We start from the raw sequence: 24,170 nt of genomic DNA, 5'->3' as shown, positions 1-24,170 counted from the left end.
TCTGCACAAACTTATTGCAGCTTACATTTGGAGGGTTGACTTATTCAGTAAAATCATTTAAAATCTCAGGCACCTTGTAAGAGGAAATTTTCTCATAAATTTGTTGAAAAATGTCCAAGAATTTTCTCTAACTACCCCCGTAACAATCACCTCTGTAAAGATATGCCTCTGATATGAACGGAAAGGTTCCCTAAGAATGATCAAGAGTATGTAGAAGTGGATATAGACCAAAGGAGAAAGACTTTCTGCATAAAAAAATAAAATAAAATAAAATAAAAAAGCTAATAAGTAGTAAATATTCTGTTCTCAGTGTTGTAGCTTTGGTCTTTTTTTCATTTTTCCTCTCTCCTAAGCTCTCGCATAACTCCTTTATTCTGGTAAAAACAATATTTTCCCTCACAGATATATAGAGATGAAGCTGGGAAGCAGAGGTAACAATAACTCTGTCAGGAGAGCTTCCTCCATTCAGAGGTCTTTGTTCACGATTGTCCTCAATTTTTTTCCTGTTTTCATGCTTTTTTTTTGTTGGTTTTTTTTTTTTTAATATCTTTTGTGAAAGGAAAACAACAGATCTTAGCAAAGTCAGTGGTTATCTGCACAAAGAAATAGAAAAGTGTAAACAGAAAGTTGCAAGGTGAGTATTATTATTTGTAATAGGACAAATAGCTTTGATGCTGCACATCTAATTTTCCTTCTATGACTAGTTAATGAACTAAAAATTCCTACTGATCACAGAATCAGTAAGATATAGGCCTTTACTATAGGAATATAAAAATCGTTTCTGATTGTATGATAGTATCAGGCGTTATACATAGCTAAACATTTCCATTTCAAGAACAATTTTTAATTTGTGCAAATTTTACAAAAGGGAAAATTACCTTTCATGGCCACTGGAAGAATATATTACAGTAATACAGGAGAAAAGGATTTAAATTTGATGTCATAATCATTGGCTCTCTATTCTGAAGAATGGATTCCAACAATTGCAAAGAGCATTTTGGCATTGACAGACCCTCCACACAGATCCTTACTTCATTCTTCCAGAGCCCATTGCTGGTCAGAGATTATTCATTCATGCTTCAGTTCCAGATCCAGCCACCAGCAAAGTTGTGCATGATTTTAGAAGGATAGGACTTGGTCTCACACTATACCAACTGTCCCTATCCACGCTCTCTTGTTCTAATTCCATTTAAACTAGAAACTGATATGAACAAGAACGTAACACCTTAATGTACTTCAGAGTAAGCAGGAAAATATCACAAATCTAAAACTCTTCAAGAACTGACAGAAAGGTCAAAGAATGATACACAGTACACAGTGTACTGCCAGCCAATGCCACTCTAAACTCACCTCAAGGAGCTAAGGTGATGAAACTCTGAAAGTTACTCTGATTTAGCCCTGAAAGAATGGCAACTGTTGTTTCCAGGCTAAATCAGAGCAGTTCTGCCAGTAAATCTGAGAACTTAAAAGTGTACAGTATTTCTTGTAGGTTGTTCTCTGTTTTTTTAATTAGTAAGAACCATGCTTATGGAGTATTGTACCTATTCAGAATTACTAAGTAAGAAGATAGCAGACAATTTTCTCTTAAGTCCCCCTTGTATCAACATTTAAAGTTGCGAGTTATCTGAAGGAGCATTTTATTTATATTCAGGAGGCCTTTTTTTCTTTGATATATGGACCCCTAAGCATTTTCCAGTTGAAATCCAGAGCCCAACATAGATAATATTTGCAGTGGGCCTCTTTTTTATTATCTTTTTCTTTTGAATGATACTATTATCACATAATAGTGGAGACTGAGGTGTTAAAGTATCCCTATCCAGAATCAAAGAATCACGGGGGTTGGAAGAGACCTCCAGAGAACACTGAGTCCAACCCCCAAGAAGAATGAAGATCCAGCCTTGTTGGAGATTCACAGCTAGGGACATTTCTCAGCAGAGATACAAACTGATAACTGCTCAGTGAGGTCAAGAGTCACGGCAGACAGAGGTACTTTTGCTTGCATCACTCTTGCATAAAGCTGACTAGTCAGAGATGCTATGTTAGGCTACAGTCTATGAGCAACAAAAGAAAATACAACACAGAACGTAAGCTATTGAAGTATATTTTATTGTACAGTAATTTTCAATACAGGAGAATGCAGCTCTTTTGAAAAATATACAAAATTACAGTGGATGCACATCACAGTTCTGATTGTAAACAATATAAAGTTTTTAAAGTTTTAACAATTTAGAGCCTTCATTACACATATTTGCTTTATTAAAAGCTGGCACGTGCAATTGGCACTGAATTTCTTCCCCATACTAGTAAGAAAATACACTGCTGTTTTAAACACTTCACTGCAGTAACCTCAGCAGCTTGTGTTTATTGGCTACTCAGCCACTTGATTAATACGATTCATTTGATATACACTCCCTTATAGATCTAATTCAAAGGGCAGAAACAGTAGGAAATTGACTCCATTTTACAAACAATATAATGCATTTTCACCTGCTTTCTGGATACATCCGAGACAAATTATTTTTAACCACAGGGAAGGTTTTCTCACAAAATAGGAAATGTGGGAGAAAAAAAAAAAAAAAAAAACAAACAGACAATGATCAATAACAACGTTACCAGTCCTAGGGAGGTGAGTAAGCAAGGATTTGGCCAGATACTGATAGCAGAAGAAAAATACTACAGGCTTTAGTGCTGTAAAAAAGTTTCTTCAACCATAAGAAGCCTGAACATGATCAGAGGGACAGCATCACGCTACATCAAATTTGGAAAAAAACAGTGGTAAAGGATATCTGAAGATGAGCTATTGGATTTTTATTTTTATTTTTTTTTCTTTACTTACTATGGTAAGAAACATCTTGGAAGATTCTTCCTATAATAATAAAGACTGTAAAGTCTATGAAAATTATATGAGGAACTAACTCCCTTTTGTTTATGAATCAGGATCTTTCACTGAAGTCTTTATTCCGCCTGCTCTGGCACAGGCTCTATTAGCTGAACTGTGCATCTGCAGCAGTGCACGTCTGCATGAAGCTCCTTGAAGGAGCGGCCTGTATTTTCCATGGAACACATTTTAACAGACGTACAGATACAAAACTGTTACTTATTTTTCCTAAAACAGAAGAGGATTTTGCAGTCAGTACAAAAATAGATACACTGAAACCTTCAATTGATGTTAGGCCATAATTACATATTTAAGAATAATTAACCAAACGTGCAGCATTAAGGCACTAACGTAAGTCACAAGGCAGTTAGAACACTCCTTTGATCCCAACATTTCCAGAGTGTCTTAACAGAAATTCCTGCCTCAGAAATGTGCACTCTGCCACAATTAGAAAAGGTCAAAAACAATATAGGACAAAATAATACTTCCATATCAACTGAAAAAAAAAATATTTACAGATTGTGAGGAGACATGAAAAGCCTCTCCTTTCTGAATAAATATATGTATTAAGGGAATACATCCACTAACTAAAAAAATAGCTTTGTATTGTTAAATGAATAGTTCTCAAGTACTGTGTAAAACAATAAAAACATTTAAAGTACAATAGTGCAACTGTATCCAAGCATAAAGCTGATATTTGTCACTTTACATTTCAGATAGAAGGCAAGGTAACTTTTTAAAGCAGAACGACAGAAAACCTTAAATATTTGTTATTTCCATGTATAAATACATGCTTCTGTTTCTACATTGAAATAAATATTTTTATTCCAAATTCTTTCACTTTAACACAAATCCCTTCTACCTGACAGTAGGTGAATATTCAGACTTGATGGAGCTGATCATCACAGTGTTTTTAAAAACAGTTCAAACTGAGCTATAGCTATATCCCCATTCAGTAGTGCTTTTTCCAGTAATCAATTGTACATTGATCATAAAACTACTCCAAGGTAAAACTTTGTTATCAGTTTTCAACCCTGAATCTTATTTAAAAATAAAACACTGTTGCTTTGTACGACACACATTAAAATTACGTAGCTTACAAAGCGATTCATTTTACATAGCTTAGCCAAAGAACACAAGATATATTTTGCTCATTAAAATAAATGAGAAAAAGTATCCAAAATACCTAGGGCCCAATCCAGGAGAGAGAAAAAGTAAGTCTCTGAACTCACGCCCTTCAACCTGGGTTGATACCAAAGGGTATCAACCCTTCACACACCATTCTGCATGAAAAGAACCTTGGCTGTGAAAGGAATTACTGCACATGCACACACACTGATAACGTCAAATATCTGAAAGCCACATTTGTCAGGGGCGCTCTGCAATGAATTACGCTGCTGAAGATAAGAAGGTAGACAGTGATCTTTCAGTAGCCTACAGTGACTGAAATTATATGATCTATTCAGCTACTGATAGTTACCACAGCCAAACTGTTCTTGGGAGCAGCAGATGGTATCAAAAAGGGGAAACGGATTTGTATTTTTACATAGTGGTTTATTTTTAAAATAAATAATGGGAGATTCAAATTCATTGTTAGGGGGAAATGTTTTACTAAGAGAGTGGTGAGACATTGGAACACATTGCCCTGAGTAGGTCTGGATGCCCCACGCCTGGAAGTATCCAAGATCAGGTTGGATGGGACCCTGAGAAGCCTGATCTGGTGTGGGTGACAACCCTGCCTAGGGCAGAAGGTCCCCTTCGATCCAAGCCATTCCACGAGTCTACAATTCTGTGACTGATGATGACAGAAATATCTACAATTTCTACTACATTAATTTTGGGAACTAAGACAAGCAATAATAACTCAGATCTTAGAAACACCTGCACTTAAAAATACCATTTACTGCTGCGTATCTTGGAAATTTCTTACAGTCAGGCAACAATATTCTCATTATCATAGTTGGCTGCCATTCACTCCAGCAGTTCCTTTCAATGAACGGTTCATACAGATGCTTGTGCGTGTGCAATAATTATTTCACCTAAAACCTGAAAAATGCATAAAGAATTTACATTAGAACAGACTCTTCTGTACCATTACAATCACTCAACTAATGTCTAATAAAAAGCTTTTGAAAAACACAGGAAAATTACAATCCAAATCTCTCTATTACACTGTCAATGATCTAGTTTAAACAAACAGAAGAGTACTGAAACATCATTTAATCTCATCCTGCTTATCACAGGTATTACAGGTCTCTTTAGAATTTGGAACTGTAATGGTCCATGCAAATGTTCCTTTTGCTATTGAGCTGTGTAGGACTAGAAATAAAGTCTACTTTTTAGTTCCCAATCAAATCTCAACTCTTCAATTTAAATAAATCCTAACTTACTGCGATAAAATTACACCAGTAGCCTACTTATCTGCCACTGTCTTCTCCTAATAAACCATTCCACTTTTCGTCCACAACTTGATTTACCTGTAAGTGGGTGATATTTTAATGGCTTTGGGTTTTCTTGGGAAATTTTTCATGAATGTGTAAGTCAAGACCTGGGTACACAAACTGGGTACACAAATATGAGCAAAAAAAATTAAATTAATTCATATTCTTGGCAGAACTTTTTTTCTGTTCCTATGAGCGATATATGATACTGTCCTACCATATTCTGTAAGAAATGGAGCCCAAAATGAAACCCAAAAAGATACCAGGTGAAGGAGATAAAATATATTACAGTGTTACATGCACTGACTACTGTAGAATTGATTCTGAGCTCACTTCATTGAATTTTGTTGCTTAAGAAGAGTGAAAACAGAGACTAAGGGTCAAAGCAAGTATATAAAGATGAATTAGTAGAAAGTAGTGTCTGGATTTTTTCCATGATGACCATCTCCTAAATACACAAATGTATAAAAACATAGTAAAAAGAATACATAATAGAAATCCTTCATTTTTCTTTTCTTTTCTTTTCTTTTCTTTTCTTTTCTTTTCTTTTCTTTTCTTTTCTTTTCTTTTCTTTTCTTTTCTTTTCTTTTCTTTTCTTTTTTTTAATATACAAACTTCTTATGCCAGGAAAAGTGTCTGTGACTTAAACATTGCAGCAGTTTTTCATAAGTGCTGATTTTTTGACAGGCGTCCCAGCCAGGTTAGTTACCGACCTCGTATCATCTTGATTATCACTTCGTTTTCTCACTTCACTGTGAAAAAAAGAGAAAAAAACAGCCACACAATAAAAACGCAGTTAATTAATGTATTCTTATTCAAGCCCAAGTTTACTATTTTGTTTCTTCCAGTATATCTTACACAATTCACCATCACCTAACTCCCAGGAAAATATTATTGCAATTTTTTAGTCCACAGAATCAACATGTCTTCTAAGATTTCATTCAGGAAATTGAATCAATATTTCCATACAAATCACTGTACATATGGTTTCTGATATGTAAGAACTCCATAATGTTCTTTTTTCCCTTTTATTTTCTATTGCTCATTTTTCTTTAATGTTTTTGCTTCAGTATATTACTATAAAAGGTTATATTCAAAGCTGAAAATAAAAAAAAAAAAAAAAAGAAGAAAAAAACTAAACAACTGCAATTTCAAGTATGAATTCATCCTCAGAGGAAAAACACAAACTGAATATCTTGTACACAGACTTAAAAGTTGTGTACGTATGAGAAATTCTGTATCTTTACAGGGCCACTGTGATGAGGCCTCCTAGAAACTCAAAAGCAAGTTCTAGAATTTCTTGCTAACATGTATATGTATATGCATTATATATATATATGTACATATACATATAATTAAGTTCTCCTTGTATCAGTAGAATAAATTCATGAAGGTGGGAGAATTTTAAATTCAGAGCATCACATTATTCAACAAAACAAATAATAGGAGAAAGGAATCCTATGAAGAAGTAACAGGTTAGTCTGGAGGGCTATCTGCTCTAATGATATGTTTTTTAAGAATTTTTTTTTACTTCAAAATGAAATGTTTCTTTCAAAGTGTAAGTATTACTAAATTCAAGAAATTGCAGCCAACCATTCCAGACTAAGAGTCTAGGTGATCTCCAGAGCATTTAAGGAAGTATGAACCTACCAAAGAAAAAAAAAATTTGGAGGTTCTGAAAAGAAATGCTGCAACTGCCAAAACATTTTTATCCTTGAGGCAGTTAAACAAATGTATCATGTTTAAATATTAGAGAGAATTTTCCAACTGTGATTAAAATTATGTAACTGTTAAGTATGGTCTCTAATTTATTAAGTCACAGGTTCCTGGAAATTAGACATTTAAATCAGCAATTAATCTTGACATTAGCAGAAAAACAAAACACCTGTGCTCATGCAGCATCTCCAGTTGAGTTGTTTTCTTGAAATACATGTGTTCTTGAAGACCAAATGTGAAGAAGCAATTATGCTCTCCAAAAAGCCAGCACTTTTATTCAGGCCAAGTTTTAACACTGAATAAATAAATACTGACCAAATGTCATAATGTTTGATGAGTAAGCATGAGCACATGAGTAAGTCAAGCATGAGCATGAGTAAGTCAAAAAACAAAATGAATATAGTCAAAATTGTAGCCTTGATTTCGAAATCTGAGCTTGAGGATTTCTTACTGCCAGCCTTTCAAAACACTGTAGCACAGAACAGTTTGGAAAAGTTGTAAAGTGTAATGTTTGATTCACATTCTTCACAGAAATACCACATTGCTAAATGGATGTAATGCAGAGTTCTGTATTTTAAATAATTTAGAGAAAGTGACATTAAGAAAATATGTGAGATTAGAATGATCAGGAATAAAACTGAACATGTGTTAATAGATATGATAGAATTAAGAGTTACTTACATGCATAATTATAAGTATTAGAAATTGATCTATGTATTTGAAAGAATTAAGAAAGTAAATCCATCTACCATTAAACGTATTATTCATTCACCAAGTTTTAAAATTGTTAGATCCATAACTAAGTTCTAATTCAAATATCGATAAATAAGACAACTATGTAACATTTGTAAGCAAAACCACTGACTACACTGAGAATAAAACCTGCTTTGCACGTCTCTATAGAATCAACATGGCATTCCTTTTCTAATTTAATTTGTTGAACTTGATGTTGGGACAATTTTAAATATGTACATGCATGTCTTTATACGTAAATTTATATATAATGTCTATTTTATAAAATATATTGAAAACAGAAACATTACTACTTACCGAGCAAGATGAAGAACTGCTTCTACAATATTAGATCCATCTTTAGCACTTGTTTCACAGAATAGAGCATTGTAAGTCTGTGAGAGAAAAATAAGATGTTAAGCCAACTCATCTGAAATCGATCTGATTTGGATATTTATATTTAAATGAACAAGTTATTCACAGAGTTTCAAGATTAAGTTATAAAAACCATTTTATACTGAAAAGATAGTCATTGTTCTTACCATAGCCAGCTTTTCTCCATAGCTTATAGGTACACATTTTTGCCCTTGTTCTGTAACTGCTTGGCGAAGATCTGCTTTGTTTCCTACCATCATAATTGGAATATTCTCATGAGTTGCATCCTGTAAAGAAATTTCTTTTCCTTATTGCTAAAATACTCAGAATAAAAAAAGTTAGCTAGCCTCATGTCATAGTGACTTCCTTCCCACAAAAATTCCTGTGCTACCAAAAAACACATTATTTTATGTTACATAACTGTTCAGAGAGAGTACATACTTCAAGAAGCCAGTTTAAACATCAGCCTGCAGAGATATGCATCCATACTCATAAACTCTGTTACACAACCATGAATTTAATGTTCTAGCAGAAATAGTTATCATATCTAAATGCTTTATGATAAAACTACTGTGGGAAGAGAGATCAACTTCTATTTTACTATTTAAAAAAAAAAAAAAAAAAGCCTTAAGAAGAGGAATTTTGTTTACATTTTCCCTCCAATTAAACAACTGTGGCACAATAGAAAAATTCTTTTCATCAAATACAAATTTGTATTAAAATAAGCAAGTAGTAGCAGATAGAAATACTGAAAATTTCAGCTGGAGAATAGCTAGTTTAAAGAATTTAATATACTGATTTAAAATGCAGGAGCTCCAAGGAATAGTCAAGCAATCCACAGGAAGGTATCTGAAATGGGCTCTCATGTTTCTTCCAAAAGGAAGTGAATGGGAACAGTGATGATCTTTCATATTAAAACTGCTTTCATTTTACACTAAGCATATCAGAATATACTTTAATAAATTAGAATTTCCATTTAGTTTGCACTTACACAGGAGACTGCAGTTTGGCTAATTCCTGAGTTACACAAGTTTTACCTATTAAACAAAACAATCTAAAAGGTCTCTGGAATTCTAAAGCAAAGAATAAGATTTCCAAACCTTTTTTCAGACATTAGAGTCAGTCAGACATTAGAGCAATGAAACATAGTTTTAAAGTTGCAGATATTTAAGATACTTACCCCAATCATATCAACCCATTCTCGCACATTAAGAAAGCTTTTTTCACATGTTACATCATATAAGAGTAAGACACCATCTGCTCTTCTGAAGTACGATTTAGCAATACTTCGGAATCTTTCAAGGGAAAAGAAAGACTTGTGTAAGGCTAAGGAGTTACACTGCAGAGTGTAGCAGAGTGGATTACTCTGCTACATTTGAAAAAAATATGAAGCAGTAAACTTCCAGGAATTAACTCCAGGAATTAATTCAACAGTTATAATCATCTTTTAACATAGGAGAGTCTACTTAGCAGCTGTACAACAACTAAGTAATTACATTACACATTATAATATTCTTCACAAATTTATTACGTGGGAGGAGAATAAATGTGTCTCCAACTTCCTTTGTCTCATAAGCACTCTTTTAGGTAAAAGTAAATATACACAGACCAGTACAGAGCATTGCCACTGAACAGATAAAAATGACGTGGATTTGTCTTGTTCGGTATCTTACTGATGACCTGGGTGAGGGCACTGAGTGCACCCTCAGAAAGTTTGCAGATGACATCAAGTCAGCAGGAAGTGTTGATCTGCCTCAGGCAGGAAGGCCCTAATGAGGGATCTGAACAGGTTGGATTGCTGGGCTGAGGTCAGCGAAATAAAGCTCAACAAGATCAAGTGCAGGTCCTGCACTTTAGCCACAACAACCCCAAGCAATGCTACAGGCTTGGGGAAGAGTGGCTGGAAGATAGTGTAGAGGAAATGGACCTAGGGGTATTAGTTGATGCTCAGCTGAATGTGAGCCAGCAGTGTGCCTAAATGGCCAAGAAGGCCAATGGCATCCTGGCTTCTATCAGAAAGAGCATTACCAGAAGGAGCAGGGAAGTGATCATCCCTCTGAACTCAGCACTGCTGAGGTCGCACTTCAAGTACTGCGTTCAGTTTTAGGCCTCTCACTACAGGAAAGACACTGAGGCCCTGGAGCATGTTCAAAGGGCAGTGACACCAGAGAAGAGTCTGGAGCACAAGCCAGCTCGAAGAGATGGGATTATCTCATCTGCAGAAGAGGAGACTCAGGGGTGATCTTATTGCCCTCTACAACTACCTGAAGGGAGGTTGTAGTGAGGTGGGAGTTGGCCTCTTCTCCCATGTAACTAGCAATAGGACTAGAGGGAATGGACTCAAGTTACACCAGAGGTAGTTCAGGTGGGATATTCAGAAGTACTTCTTCTCTGAGAGTGGTCAGGCACTCCCAGAGCTGCCCAGGAGGTGGTGGAGTCACTGATCCAGGAGGTTTCCAAGAAATATTCAGATGTTGCAATGAGGGACAGGGTTTAGTGGAAAATATTGGTGATATGTAGACAGTTGGACTAGATGATCAGAGAGGTCTTTTCTAACCTTGGTGATTCTATGATTTTATGACTTCCAAAATCTTAGATTAAACTTGTAATGAGCCCTACAAGATGTCAATAAAGTAATGGCTCGGCAAGTAAGTGATATAAGATTTCGTGAAAATTCTACGTAGAAAATTGAAGAACTTTAGTTGCATACTTAGTAATCTCAAATATAAACCATCAGACAGGCAGATCTGTAAGAACAAACATAGGAACAAGATAAAAATCTAGATGAAAAAAATCCAAATTTAACTTAGAAAAAAACAGAAACACTGAAATGACTTAAGTTGCAGGCAGTCACCAACCTCTCCTGCCCAGCTGTGTCCCATAATTGTAGCACTGTAGGTTCTCCATCAACAATTAACCTTTTCATTTGAAAATCGACACCTGAAAAGCATAATTTATATAGTCTGAGAAAAAACATCAACAACCTTAAAAAATCCACAGAAAGTTATGCTACATATAAGAGATATAGCAGCTATCTCAAACTATGTGGCTTGTACTAGATCGACAGATCCACTCATATAGCGCTGAACTGCAATAATCACCTGAATATAAAAATACATATTTAATTTGTCTTTAGAAAAACATTTAAAGGAATATTAGAACCAGATATTTTCCCAGAAACATTGATACAAATTTAGCATTATGATCAACAAACAAGTTCCATCTGTGCTTCATTTTGCAAAATTCTCCTATAAGTGAAAATATTTTATAAGACAGACTTTATTTCAAATCCCAACAAAGGGAAAAATAAATTATAACAAAAATATAACAAAAATCCTAAGTTTGAGTCAGTAAAACAAATACACAACTATGACTAGATTAGAAAGCAGAATTCAGTCTTTGGAAACAGTAAGTCAGGTTTGTCATCTGGCCGCTAGAAAAATATACACAATAAGCCAGTCAGAAATCCCTCCAGCTTCAATGACATTTTGAAGAAATGGAGATAAAGAACAATATAAGATCAAAGAATATTGTGCAAGACTAAAGAATGAGAAGACCAGATGGCCACAAATACTGTGAAAAAGCCTGGACATAAATTCTAAGTTCATTGAAACTCCCTTTATTGGTACTTTCATTTGCTCAGCAATAGACTTTGGGCTTCACAAAGAATGACTAGATCAGAGTTCTATCCCATTATCCACTCCAAAAACCAGTTTGTCAGTTCTATGCTTTAATTCTCACCATCTGAAGACTGCAAGTATACTTAGAAAAACCCAGCAATCATAGGAGGTAATCTTTTCATCCACTACCTTTGTATAACAATAGTAATATTCAATTTAGTATTTAAGAAGAACAACAACAGTACCAAGGGTTGCACTGGTATTGCCTCTAAATTCATTCTTGCAAAGTCTCATAAGGAAACTAGATTTTCCCACTGCTGCATCTCCAGCAAGAACAATCTTATAAGCCTTCTCTGAACTTGGATATTTTGGAGTACATTCTGTTGCATCTGACTGAAAAAAAAAAGAAAAAAAAAAAAAAGGAAAAGAAAAAAAAATAAAAACACCTGATTAATCTCATATAAAACTAATTAAAATACAGTTCATTTTTTGTTTGCTTGGTTTTTTTTGTTTTGTTGTTTTGTTTTTTTTCCTAGAGAACTGGTTACCTGAGGAGTCAGAGCAGATATGTATTTCCTTGTTGAAGCAACTGAGCTGCTTCGACTTACTGGTCTTGAGGATTTCCAGTCTAATATTGTACTGCTGTTATCAGGACTGTACGCTTCTTCATCCCTGATCTCAGGAACCTGGAAGTATAAGTCAACATGTTAAGTTCAGTGCAAAAATACGTTTTCTGCTTGCAATGATACAGCTAAAACTGATTGAAACCTTTTTTCAGCAGTTTGGATTAAATAACAAACCTAATTCAACTGTGCAATTCCGGCTGAAACTTTGATTTTTCTCTTCTTCCTTGTGAGAATTTAAACAGCTGTCTTAAGTCACATACTCTCTAAACCAAATAAATAACACTAATAACTACTTCAACAGCAAGTTCAAAGGACAACTCATATAGAGGATGCATTTCAGTATTCTCCTACATGCTCCTTTTTGTATCGTGAAGACACTAGCAAATTCTGAATATGAACTTCTTGGTTCCACAAACTTCTCTGGCCTTCTACTATGGAGTGATGGCATTGGTGGACAAAGGAATGGCAACTGATGTAGACTGCCTGAACTTATGCAAGACCTTTGACACAGTCTTACATGAAGTCGTGTCTTTAGATTGGAGAGAGATGGATTTGAAGAGTGGACTACTAAGCGGATAAAGAATTGGCTGGATGCTTGTAGGCAGAGTTGTTATCAATTTCTCTATATCCAGTTGGAAAACCAGTCACAAGCAGCACCCCTCAGGTTCTGTCTTGGGATCAGTGCTTTTCAAGATTTTTATCAATGACTTAGACCGTGAGATCGTGTATCCTCAGTAATTTTGCTGATGACACTGAGTGGTGCAGCAAATACAACAGAAGATAGGGATGCCATTCAGAGGAATGTAGACAGGCTTGAAGAGTGGGATCACGAGAATTTAATGATGTTCAATAAAGCCAAGTGCAAGAATTGGGGCAATCTTAGATACAAGTACAGACTGGGAGATGAACTCGTTGATAGCAGCCCTGCCAAGAAGGACTTCAGGGTTCTGGTAGATGAAAAATTTTAAATGTGCAAGCAGGGTGCACTTGCAGCCTGGGAGGCCAATGGTATCCTGAGCTGCATCAAAAGAAAGGTGGCCAGCAGGGAGAGGAAGGCGAATGTCTATCTCTGTTCTGCCCTTGTGAGGCCCCATCTGGAACACTGTGCCTGGGGTCCCCAGCACAGGAAGGATGTGGAGCTGTTGGAGAGGGTCAAGAGGAAGGCCACAAAGATAATTAGAGGACTGATGCGCCTCTGCTATGAAAGGTTGAGGGAACCAGGATTGTTTCACTTGGACAAGACTCCAGGAAGATTTCACTGAGATTGCTCAGTTCTTGAAAGAAGCTTAGAAACAGGAGGGGGATTAGCCTTTCACACAGGTATATAGTGATAGGACAAGGGGAAGGAATTTAACCTGAAAAAGGGGAAGTTTAGGTTAGATGTTAGAAGAAATCCTTCAGTTGGAGAAAAGGTGTGAAGCACTGGAACAGCCTGCCCAAAAAAGTTCTGGATGACCCTACCCTGGAGGTGTTCAAGGCCACTGTTGATGAAAAAAAGGCAATAATTTCAAAGCTTATTAAACAAAAAAAAAAACACATATAACCCACATACTCAGTTCTATATGGTCAATCGGCAAATATCCATCTCATTCTTGCCTCCAAGCTGCTTCCTAGTGAGGCAGTTAATACTTACATCTGTATCAGAAGCATCACCGCCATAGTTTTCTTGCATACACTGTGGTCTTTGAGAAATTCTTTGATGCCTGTATTCCACCTCTGAATCATACTCGTTTGAATCTCTCAGGGTGGACAAACCACTGTCAAAACAGCTCTCAGGTAAGCTGTCAACTTCACAGTTTATTCTTTGCATTGGGTCACAAAGGGCTAAAGAATCATAATCTTCATCCATACAAGATGGAGATGACCTACAAAGCAAGCATTGCAAAATAAAAACAATAGAACAAATAAATTTTCTTTCACAATTGTTTTGGTTTTGCTTGTTTTTGTTTTGTTTTGTTTTGTTTTCCAACAAAATCTACACCATTCTAGAATGCTGAACACCTACAAATGCTAACTATAACATTTAACACATATGGTACTAACTTATTTTGCATTTATAATTTTTTTTTTTTTTAAACACAGTTCTTGATACTCAGATTACAAACTTAATGCATAAATCTCTGTAATAATGTTTGTTAATTTATATGCCAAAAAGAATCAGTTTCGCTCTGTCTTATGGGAACAGATGAGAAGTACCTCACTGCTAGAATAGACAATATCAATACAGTCTATAAAGATTGCTGCCAGAGAGGCTGGGTCCTTACAGTGCACACCACAGAAGAGCCAAAACATATGGTTTTTAGGGACTTCATTGTACCATGCAATAACATGCTGAACTGTCTAATTTTCATATTTGCAGGGTAATGAATAATGAAAGGAACAAATGCTATCTTTGTCGTGAAATATCACAGTATTCATGCTCTTTATGGTTTTTTATTTTATGCTCACCTACCTGCTAGCCTATAGCAAATCAGTGAAATACAAATGAAAGGTGCATGCTATAAGCTTGATAGGCATTCACTGAAATAAAAGCCTTTATTAGTGAATTTTCAGCCTCCCTGAAGCAGGGATTCATTACTAGGATCTTCATATGCACTTCAAGCAAGTTAGATCTAGGTGCATTGCACAGCTAAAGAAGAAAAAAGGTACTTACTAATGTAAATCACTTATAAGATGTTTGAATACAAATCAATATTTCAAAATGATAATCTGCTATCAGGTGACAATCTATTGAAAACTAGCAGATTTTGAGATGCATCTCTTTTTGTCTTTTGACACTACTAAATCATTTCTAATAACGTGCCTAATCATGGCCATTAAGTTTTATTCCTACCACATAAACTCTCTTCTAAAGTAGCCTGGAAAGACACTACTAAACTAAGTGAGAGGTCTTGAGGAAGAATGAGGATGGGGGTAGGGAAGAAGGAGTTCTAGAGGGCAGCAGGGGCCCAGGGACTCTCTGGCGAATGGTGACTCTTCAGTGTCGAATGGAAATCGAGAACGTCTGCTGCGCTGCCAATGGATATAGCGACGTCTTCAGACAAGCATAATGCTTGCCCGGGCCTTATGGAGCTGGATCTATCAGTTCATCCTCTGCAGGTAGGTCACCTCTATGGGCTTAACAGCACTTTCTGGTGGGTCTACTTCCATTGGCTCAGGCTTGCTGCTGCTCTCTAGAAGACAAAGTTCCCACAGTGGGAGGGAAGGGTCTATCTAAGGAGCTCCTAATCTCAAGCCTGTGCTTCCTCACCACAAGATTTTCAGCAAGTGGTGTCCTGTTGTCAGGGTCCCTGTATTTATAGCGATTGGCAGCCCATGGCAATGGCATCTGTCCCATGACAACCAGAACTTGGCTGTATTGGGTGAGGAGAGGCTATGGCCTGAGAGTTGCCCTGCTTGTCACCAATGGGATTATGAAGGGCTCCATTTTAAGGCCATTTCTCTTTAATGTTTTCACTGTTGATTCCAATAAGAATATGGAAGTTGTAATAAGTAAATTTGTGGATGGTGCTAAGCTGATAGGAGCGCTGACTTCCTTGGGGGTAGAAAGGCCTTGCAGGAAGATCTGGACAAATTTGAGGGTGGTGACTCTCGGCATGAGAAAGAGCAAGTGTTGGGCATCTAGAATGGGGCAGCCCTGGCTCTATGTGCAGACTGTGGAGTGAAGGGCTGGAGAACAGCACTTAAAAAAGGAATTATTGTGTTCTGGTTGGTTGCAATTTGAATGTGAGCCAACAGTGAGGCCTCGTAACCAGATCTGCATATCAGGACCAAAAGCGCCAGGTGAGGAAAGCGGTTGCCCCATTCTGCTCTGTGCTGTGTAGCCTCACAAGCTGGATGCAGCTTTGGGTGCCACAACACAAGATGCTATTAGAGAGGGTCCAAAGGAGGGCCACAGAAATGCAGAAGGGTCTGATGGCACAGCGTCTGAGGAGCTGTGTACTTTGGTTGTCCAGGAAGGGAGAAAATTCCTATTTCATATTGGTTTAAGTTGGCATCATATCATTTGGACTGGATGATCACCAGAGGCCCCTTCAACCCCTACAGTTCTGTGATTCCATGATTCTGAGCAGCTGAGGTCTCTGGGTGCACTCAGCCCAGAGCAGAGGAGCTGAGGGGAGGCCTGATGGCGGCTGCAGCTCCTCACAGGGAGTGGAGGGGCAGCGCTGAGCTCTGCCGATGGAGCCGATGGAGATGCATGAGGGGAGGGCAGCTGGGGGTTAGGAACAAGTTCTGCGGAACAGAAGCGGGCATGGAACAGCCTGCCCAGGGTAGTGGGCATGGCCCAGAGCTGTCACATGTGAAAGATTATTGGTGTTTGAATAGCCCTCTGTGGAGCCTGGGATTGGAATTGATGATTATTGTGGATCCCTTCCAACTTGGGATATTCTGTGATTGTATATTCTAAACATCCAGAGAGATTTTAGTTAATTTTTCCTGAACTTCAGAAAATTATTCAATCTAATATACAACTTTGATATGATTGCATCTCTCAAAATTTCTCAACAGAGGGAAACAGGTATTATCCGCATTTAACAGAAGAGATCAATTTGTTACTAGCAAAATTTTATAGCCTGCAAACACACAGAGATAGTAGAATAGCACTTCTGAACAAATGTGGATATTTTTACTGCAAAGCAGAAGCCAACTTAATCCCTGCTAAAGATTTTTGTCTCATTGGAAAAACATAAAATATCGGCTACTATCAATGTAAGGTTTGAAGTAACACAAAAAGAGTAAGGTAAAAGAATTTATGAATTGAATATGGACACAAATTCTTAATGGTATTTCCAGTTATTTCAAATAACAAAAATGAAATAAAAATTTCACAAAATAGCATGATCTAAAGCACTCGAAGTTGAATCCAGATCTTTGTGGTATCAGTGAGAGCCTCTACAATGACCTGAATATGATCTCATCAAAGAACGGCAACAAAGCTGGTGAAGCGCTTGGAGAAAGCGCCCTGCAAGGAGTGACTGAAGAAACTGGGGCTATTTAGTCTGGGGAAAAGGAGGCTGAGGGGAGACCCTATTGCTCTCTTCAAATACCTGAATGGTGATTGCAGTGAGAGCAGGGTTGGTCTCCTCTCACTGGTGACAGGTGACAGGACAAAGGGAAAAGGCCTCATGTTGCACAAGGGAAGGTTTAGGTTGGATATCAGGAAGAACTTCTTTACAGAAAGGGTTGTTAAGCACTGCAACAGGCTCCCCAGGGAGATAGTTGAGTCACCAGCCTTGGATGTGTTTTAAAATTTTCTGGCTATGGTGCTCAGGAACATGATTTAGTTAGATGATTTGTTAGAGGTAGGGTAGTTTGGTTAGGCTGCGGTTAGACTTGGTGATCTTGAAGGTCTTTTCCAACCTGAGCGATTCTATGATTCCATGATTCAAGGACTTTCATTCAGTAGGTGTGAGCCCAAAGGTGCTCTGACCAGTAACAATATTTGTTACGTATGAAACAGAGGAAGGAGGGGACATTTAGACTTAAACTAAAAACATCAAGAGGTTGTCTGAATTCTCCATTCACCACTCACCATTACCACTAAATAAAATTTTCCTGAACTTGCTGATGTCATTGAAAACATTGCTGTTGAATTCACCATACTATGGATCTTGTGCTACTGCTACATATTTCTTCTAGATCAGGAAGAATTATTTTCTCTTTTGTTTAACAGTATTTGATCTTCTAAGACACCGTGATGACCTAGTCTTTTTAAACTTAGTAGAAGCAAATCTGGCTTACCTGTCATAACGCGGGTTCAGAGGAGACTGTCCACCACTACATTTGGGACTGCTTCTAGAAATAGTACTTCCCGGTGAGGTATTTGCTAACCGCTGCAATAGATAAATAATAAGTGCATAACAAGTTTTATGAACATAATATAAACATCAAATTCATCATGATTAAAGTGTTTATCGACAAAATGACTACTGTACATTTTCATGTATATCCACTTATTTTTAAATAAGCTTCATTCTTTAAACAGGACTAGATGTCCAAAGGCTACCACATGCACCACTTAAGTTCCATTGTTGCCTTAATGCTGGACGCTGGACTTGCTGGCCTCATTCAACCATCAAAAAAAAAAAAAAAAGAAATTGATTTGATTATTGATTGATTATTATTATTATACATTGATTATGTGTTGTCTACTAGAGTGAAAAAGAAATGTCACTAGATGAGATAGAATTTGCTTTCCTTGTGTATGTTTTGGGGCATGTCAGAAGAAAATTCTATCTTCAATCTTTCTGTCCAGTACTGTTACTGTAGAACCATTATTCTGTCTAAATTATTTTTCAACAGTTACTTGCTCTTCCAGTGATTCAGGAGTTTGCCCAATTAATAGTTTTAAAGTTTAGAAGGCTTTCTAATACTATAAAAGTTTCAAAAAGGCCCCAAAAGTCCAAAAAAGCACAAAAGGTCTGAGGTGAGATCCCCACTATCAACAGTTTCTGTTAGTTGTTATCCCACTGACTTGCCTGGACAGAAGTTGAAGTTGGATTCAGATCAATTACAAAGAAGGTAGTTTTCTAGAAATGTATGTTTTCAGCGCTAAAGAGCTCCCATGTGGATAATTCAGACACATTTCCTTTGCTGTGAAAGAACCTGCTAACCTGTTCATCACACCAGATACATTTGGTTACAAATTCAGTATTTTCTAAAGCATCTAAAACTTTGCTGGAGAAAAAGCTTTGTTGTTGCACTTTAAAATCTACTGAAATCCAACCACACAAATGTACTCCCACAGAAAGATCACTGAATGTAGCTCAGTTTGCTGAGTACAGCTACTCATAACACATAGCAAAATTGTAATTACATACCAATGATCTGTTGAACTTGCTGAAACTGTTTTCAAGTGCAGTTCTTAAACCATCATTGCTGTCATGTAGTTTTCTATTAGCTGATCTAACAAGGAAATATAGTTTAACTTATAAAAGTATAACAAATTAAACTTAAAAACTATACAAATTAAGCAAATAAAATTTGAAAAAAAATATGCATTTTAAAAGAAAATGTTTTATTCTGCCGTAGATGAATGGTAACGGTTAATGTGGGATAAGAAATTTTGTTTAAACAAATGACTGAACGTAAAAAATGTGCCATAAAGTCTTCCTAAGTCTTTCAGTAACTAGAAGTGAGAAAAAAATAGATACGTTTTTAGAAGGCATGAACAGAACATGGATAGGCTACCAAAAATTGGAGTGTACAGTAGTTGCCTGGTGCACAACTATGTTAGGCTAAAAGGAAAAATCAGAAAGGCAACTAAAACCATTCCAAATGAATTCACCCTTCTAAATGTATTTGTAGAAGAGGAATCTCATACATCTTTTTTTTCTTTGAAGAAATGAGAAGCTTAAATAAAAACATCTGAGAGAAACACAAAACTCAGATGGGAGACAGCCTAGCTTCGTGGTGTCGGAGAGTTGGGCAGCAAGGGGCTCAGCAACCAGCAGCAGCTGGCCTTGTGTGGACAGACCTGACCTCAGCAGGTGCCCTGTCCCAAGCACTGGGTTTGTCTGTGCTGATGATCCATCCCCATTGCAGCAATGTATTTTTCATCTCTTATTGGGAATATGCATTCTAAATGACTTCTAGTAATTTGCCCATATTTTTCCAAGTCATTCTAAGGGCTGTATTTCCTGCTTCATCCATAACGAAAGGAAGCCAGTGCTTTCCACTGTAGTCATGCTGGTGTGTCAGCACAGCTGAGACAAGCACCATTTTCTACTAATCCAAGGCCTATTGGTGACAGGTGGGTAGATGGATTGGATGATCTTGGAGGTCTTTTCCAACCTTGGTGTTTCTATGATTCTATGATTCTGCCTGTCTCAAGTATACAGAATGCAAATGTAAGATGAAATTATATAGATCAATTAACTACCTTCTGTGAGAACTGAAGCCATTTTAGTACTTGATAATTTTTCCCAAATCTCATCTCAGTCTTTCAAAGAGCTATAGAAATGTTCACCTGTGCCTATGTAGAGGTTATGTTTCTTAAAAATACATTGGAACAGCTTAGAACTTACTGAAGTATTTCAATTTGTCTTTCCAGATTATCTCTGTCTTCAGTATACTCCCGAATCATTTCTAGGTCTCTACAAATAAATAAATAAATAAATAAATAAATAAATAAAAATAAAAAATAAAGTTACATTTCATAGAAATTTTTTTTTTCAATTAATTTTGTGTTAGACACAACAGACTTTTTCAAAGTATTTCTGAATTAAATTTTTCAGTGTATAGATCTCTGCTTTCTAGAATACAGTAAAAGCATTTTTACACAAAATAAAATCATTTTCTAATTTCATTGATCTCTGCCAATACATCTCAACAAAAACTGTTGATGAAAAATAAAGGTGAGGGGTGCAGGGTGGAGTTATTGGGTTCGACCTGGGCTGGACAGATATGCCTTGGGCATCCCATGGGCCCACAAGATGAGGGGCAGCATCCAAAGTTCAGTAAGCTAAAAGTCAGTTGCTTCAGCCTTGTCACAGCATGCCTTGATTTGAGAGGATGTCATGGTTTCAACAGAGATAGAGCCTGAAAAGTGGACTTTCAGTATAAAGGAGGCTATAAGAAGAAAGAGAACAGACTCTTTAACAGGATCTGTTGTGATAGGACAAGGGCAAATGATTTCACACTAAAAGAGGGGAGATTTAGAATGGGTGTAAGAAAAGTTTGTTATGGTAATGGTGGTAAAGCACTGGAACAGGTCGCCCAGAATTGTAGTGAATGCCCCATCCCTGAAGACTTTCAAGGTCAGGCTGAATGGGGCCCTAAGCAACATGATCTAGCTGTAGTTGTCCCTGTTTAGTGCATTAGACGGCCTATGCAACTCAAACAGTTCTATGATTTCTATGATCAGTGAAATAATCACATGAAAGGATGCACTGCTTCTTGAAATACCTTTTATGTTATATGAAGACAACTGTTTAGTAACATTGTCATAAAGACTCTTCTAAATCAACCTGAATGTCTAGAAGCAGCAATTATTTGCTCTAGATGAACTAGCTGAAAGGGATGTGGAAGGCTTCTGAAACTATTTTTGCTAATATTTGTAGAGATACTCTTCAGGTTGAAAATCATGGAGGGAAAAACTTGTACTCCTAACTGAAATACCCGTTAGATTTCCTTGAACAATTTTGAGTGTTTGCATTATGTACAGACATAGTTCTTTCACATATTTGACAACACAATGAACAGTAGTCATGGCAGACTTTATATAGTGTCAAATATTCACCTGTCTATGGCAAATTTAGAGAATAAGTTACTGGCTTAATACATTATAACAACATGAAACAAAAGATTCTTTTCCTGGTGAAGGTAATGAAGTAAAAGTATTTACCTTTCTGTGTTTAAAGTCTGATCTGCATATTCACTTTTTAAGCTATCTAACTCACTCTGGAGAAAAGCGATATTTGTTTGTGCTTCTAAGAGGTCTTTCTTAAGTTTCTGATTTTCCTGTATAAAAGAAAGATATTAAATATTAGCTGTCAAAATCACCTCCATAAAATGCTGGCATATTATATTGTGACGCTTAAATAAAAAACCAACATAACACATAAAAATGAAACACTAGGAAAGCTCAGCAGAGATGGGAAAAGAAAATCAAACAGCAGAGAACTCAGTGAACCAGTAGGCAAGATTCACTGAAATTTGATTTTTGGATTTCACAGTTCCACAAAAATGGGACTGTACCATTTTAAGCCGTTTCTAAATGTGATACCTAGAATGTGCATAAACATTATATAGAACTCTTTTTTTGAAGTTAGAGATCCTCATATAGGTATCAATAACTTTAGAAAAACTTCAGAAAAGTTGCTCTCTTTTCTTACTTGTTAAATTATGCATTTAATTTAAATTTAATTATTTATTAAATAATATTAAATAGGAAAAAAAAATCTGTATTGCAAGAAGAATAAAACTGAAGCTAAATTAATGATTTTATTATAATATTTAATAATAATGTATTAATGATAAACACTTCTTACCAACAACATATCATGTATTCTCTTTTTCAGTTCAATCACATCTTCCCTGCTATTTATGTTTTTGGATTGCTCCTCAACCTACAAGGATTATAATATCACCCAATTAACGTACATACTTGATTATTGTCATTCAAAATACATAAAATGTAATTGAAATCATATCAAATAACCCCAAGAATGTGTTACAGCTAGTAAAGATTTAAAAATCAACAGTATTCCCAGCTTTATGAGTAGGGAGCATTATTCCAAAAACTTCTGTTCTTCTGTACAATTTTTTACATTAAAGCATTACAAATACTTAATTTTTACTTTGCACTCTGGAATTTGCTACAGGTACTGAATGTGTACAACTTGGAACACAAAACCCAGCAATTGAGAAGACAGTAACAGCTGTATCTCTACTAACATATATATATATGTATATATTACTTCATCTACTGTCAATTCTGTACAGTGAATTTATTAAAAGCTTTCATGTTTCTCGTGAGAAATTTCCATTTCTATCAGTGCTCTTCTAAGTTCAATTCAATGTGAAAAAAATAAGAATAAATCCTCAATGGTTGCAAAAATTCTGGTCAAATTTATATTCATATCTAAGATGTCAATTTACCTTTCAATCGGGCTTTGAATTAATAAGGTTGGGATTAGATTTAGAAATTAGATTTAGACTAGTATTAACAATTCCAGTAGTAATTTCTGTTTGAAATTAGAGCTCAAACTTAACCATAAGAACTGAAAGAAATGTGCTCACTGACAAAAACACTATATTAGTTCAATATACTGCATTTATTTTTGATGATGTTTTTGGTAGACGAAATTGCCAATTTCATCTACCAGAGAATCAAAGAATGGCCTGGGTTGGAAGCGAGCTCAAGGATCATCAAGCTCCAGCACCCCCGCAACAGACAGGGCTGCCAACTTCCACATTTAATACTGAGCAGCCCAGGGCCCCAACCATTGTGGTCTTGAACACCTCCAGAGACAGGGCATCCACAACCTCTCTGGGCAGCCTGTTCCAGCACCTTACCATGGTACTCATAGTAAATGTCTTCTTGACATCCAACCTAAATCTTCCCTCTTTCAACATAAAACCATTTTCCCTTGTCCTGATGATATCCCTTTCAAAGAGTTTACTCCCTCTTGTCTATAGGCTCCCTTTAGGTATTGAAAGGCTGCAATGAGGTCACCTGCAGCCTTCTCTTCTCCAGGATGAACAAGCCCAGCTCCCTCAGCCTGTCTTCATAGGGGAGGTGCTCCAGTCCCCTGACCATCTTTGTGGCTCTCCTTTGGACCCTTTCCAACAGCTCTCTGCCTTTCTTGTATTGGGGGCTCCAGACCTGGACACAGTACTCTAGATGAGGCCTCACAAGAGCAGTAGACAGGGACAGTCACCTCCCTGTCCCTGCTGGCCACACCTCTTCTGATGGAGCCCAAGATACCATTCGTCTTCCGAGCTGTAAGAGCACACTAATGACTCATGTTCAGTTTTTCATCCATCAGGACCCCCAGATCCTTCTCTCCAGGGCTACTCTCAAGGACTGCTCCTCCCAGTCTATAGATATGTAGGATTCCTCCAGCCCAAGTGTAAAACCTTGCATTTTGCTGTGTTGAACCTCATTTGATTCACTCGGGCCCACTTTTCAAGTCTGTTTCTAGTTCTATAAATTACTATCAGAGGCAATATATTAGATGTTTCTAAAGTATCACATACAAAACTAGTTAACTGCAGTGAAAATATCTTGATAGATTATTTAGCAAGAGAATTTGGCTATCTGGTCTCTTCACTATGT

The 24,170-nt window shown here is 36.6% G+C and overlaps 1 protein-coding gene across 1 annotated transcript in view; it reads right to left on the bottom strand.

Annotated features, from left to right (window-relative positions):
- Nucleotides 1-2,085: 2,085 nt before the first annotated feature.
- Nucleotides 2,086-24,170, bottom strand: part of RASEF (RAS and EF-hand domain containing) — a 39,384-nt gene continuing 17,299 nt past the window's right edge. The window contains exons 5-17 of the mRNA XM_052700755.1: nt 22,381-22,458; nt 21,735-21,850; nt 20,416-20,484; nt 19,210-19,294; nt 18,131-18,222; nt 14,022-14,253; nt 12,311-12,448; nt 12,008-12,155; nt 11,001-11,082; nt 9,323-9,437; nt 8,310-8,429; nt 8,086-8,162; nt 2,086-6,071 (exon numbers count right to left, since the gene is read on the bottom strand). Coding sequence (XP_052556715.1) covers nt 5,963-6,071; nt 8,086-8,162; nt 8,310-8,429; nt 9,323-9,437; nt 11,001-11,082; nt 12,008-12,155; nt 12,311-12,448; nt 14,022-14,253; nt 18,131-18,222; nt 19,210-19,294; nt 20,416-20,484; nt 21,735-21,850; nt 22,381-22,458 — 1,461 coding nt within the window. The 3' untranslated portion in view covers nt 2,086-5,962. The remainder of the gene's footprint in view (nt 6,072-8,085; nt 8,163-8,309; nt 8,430-9,322; nt 9,438-11,000; nt 11,083-12,007; nt 12,156-12,310; nt 12,449-14,021; nt 14,254-18,130; nt 18,223-19,209; nt 19,295-20,415; nt 20,485-21,734; nt 21,851-22,380; nt 22,459-24,170) is intronic.

Source organism: Tympanuchus pallidicinctus, unplaced genomic scaffold (genome assembly GCF_026119805.1).
Source record: "Tympanuchus pallidicinctus isolate F22 unplaced genomic scaffold, pur_lepc_1.0 scaffold4, whole genome shotgun sequence".
In the NCBI taxonomy this organism is placed as follows: domain Eukaryota; kingdom Metazoa; phylum Chordata; class Aves; order Galliformes; family Phasianidae; genus Tympanuchus; species Tympanuchus pallidicinctus.
The sequence above is the reverse complement of the archived record's forward strand: the minus strand, read 5'-3'. Positions and strand labels throughout refer to the sequence as shown.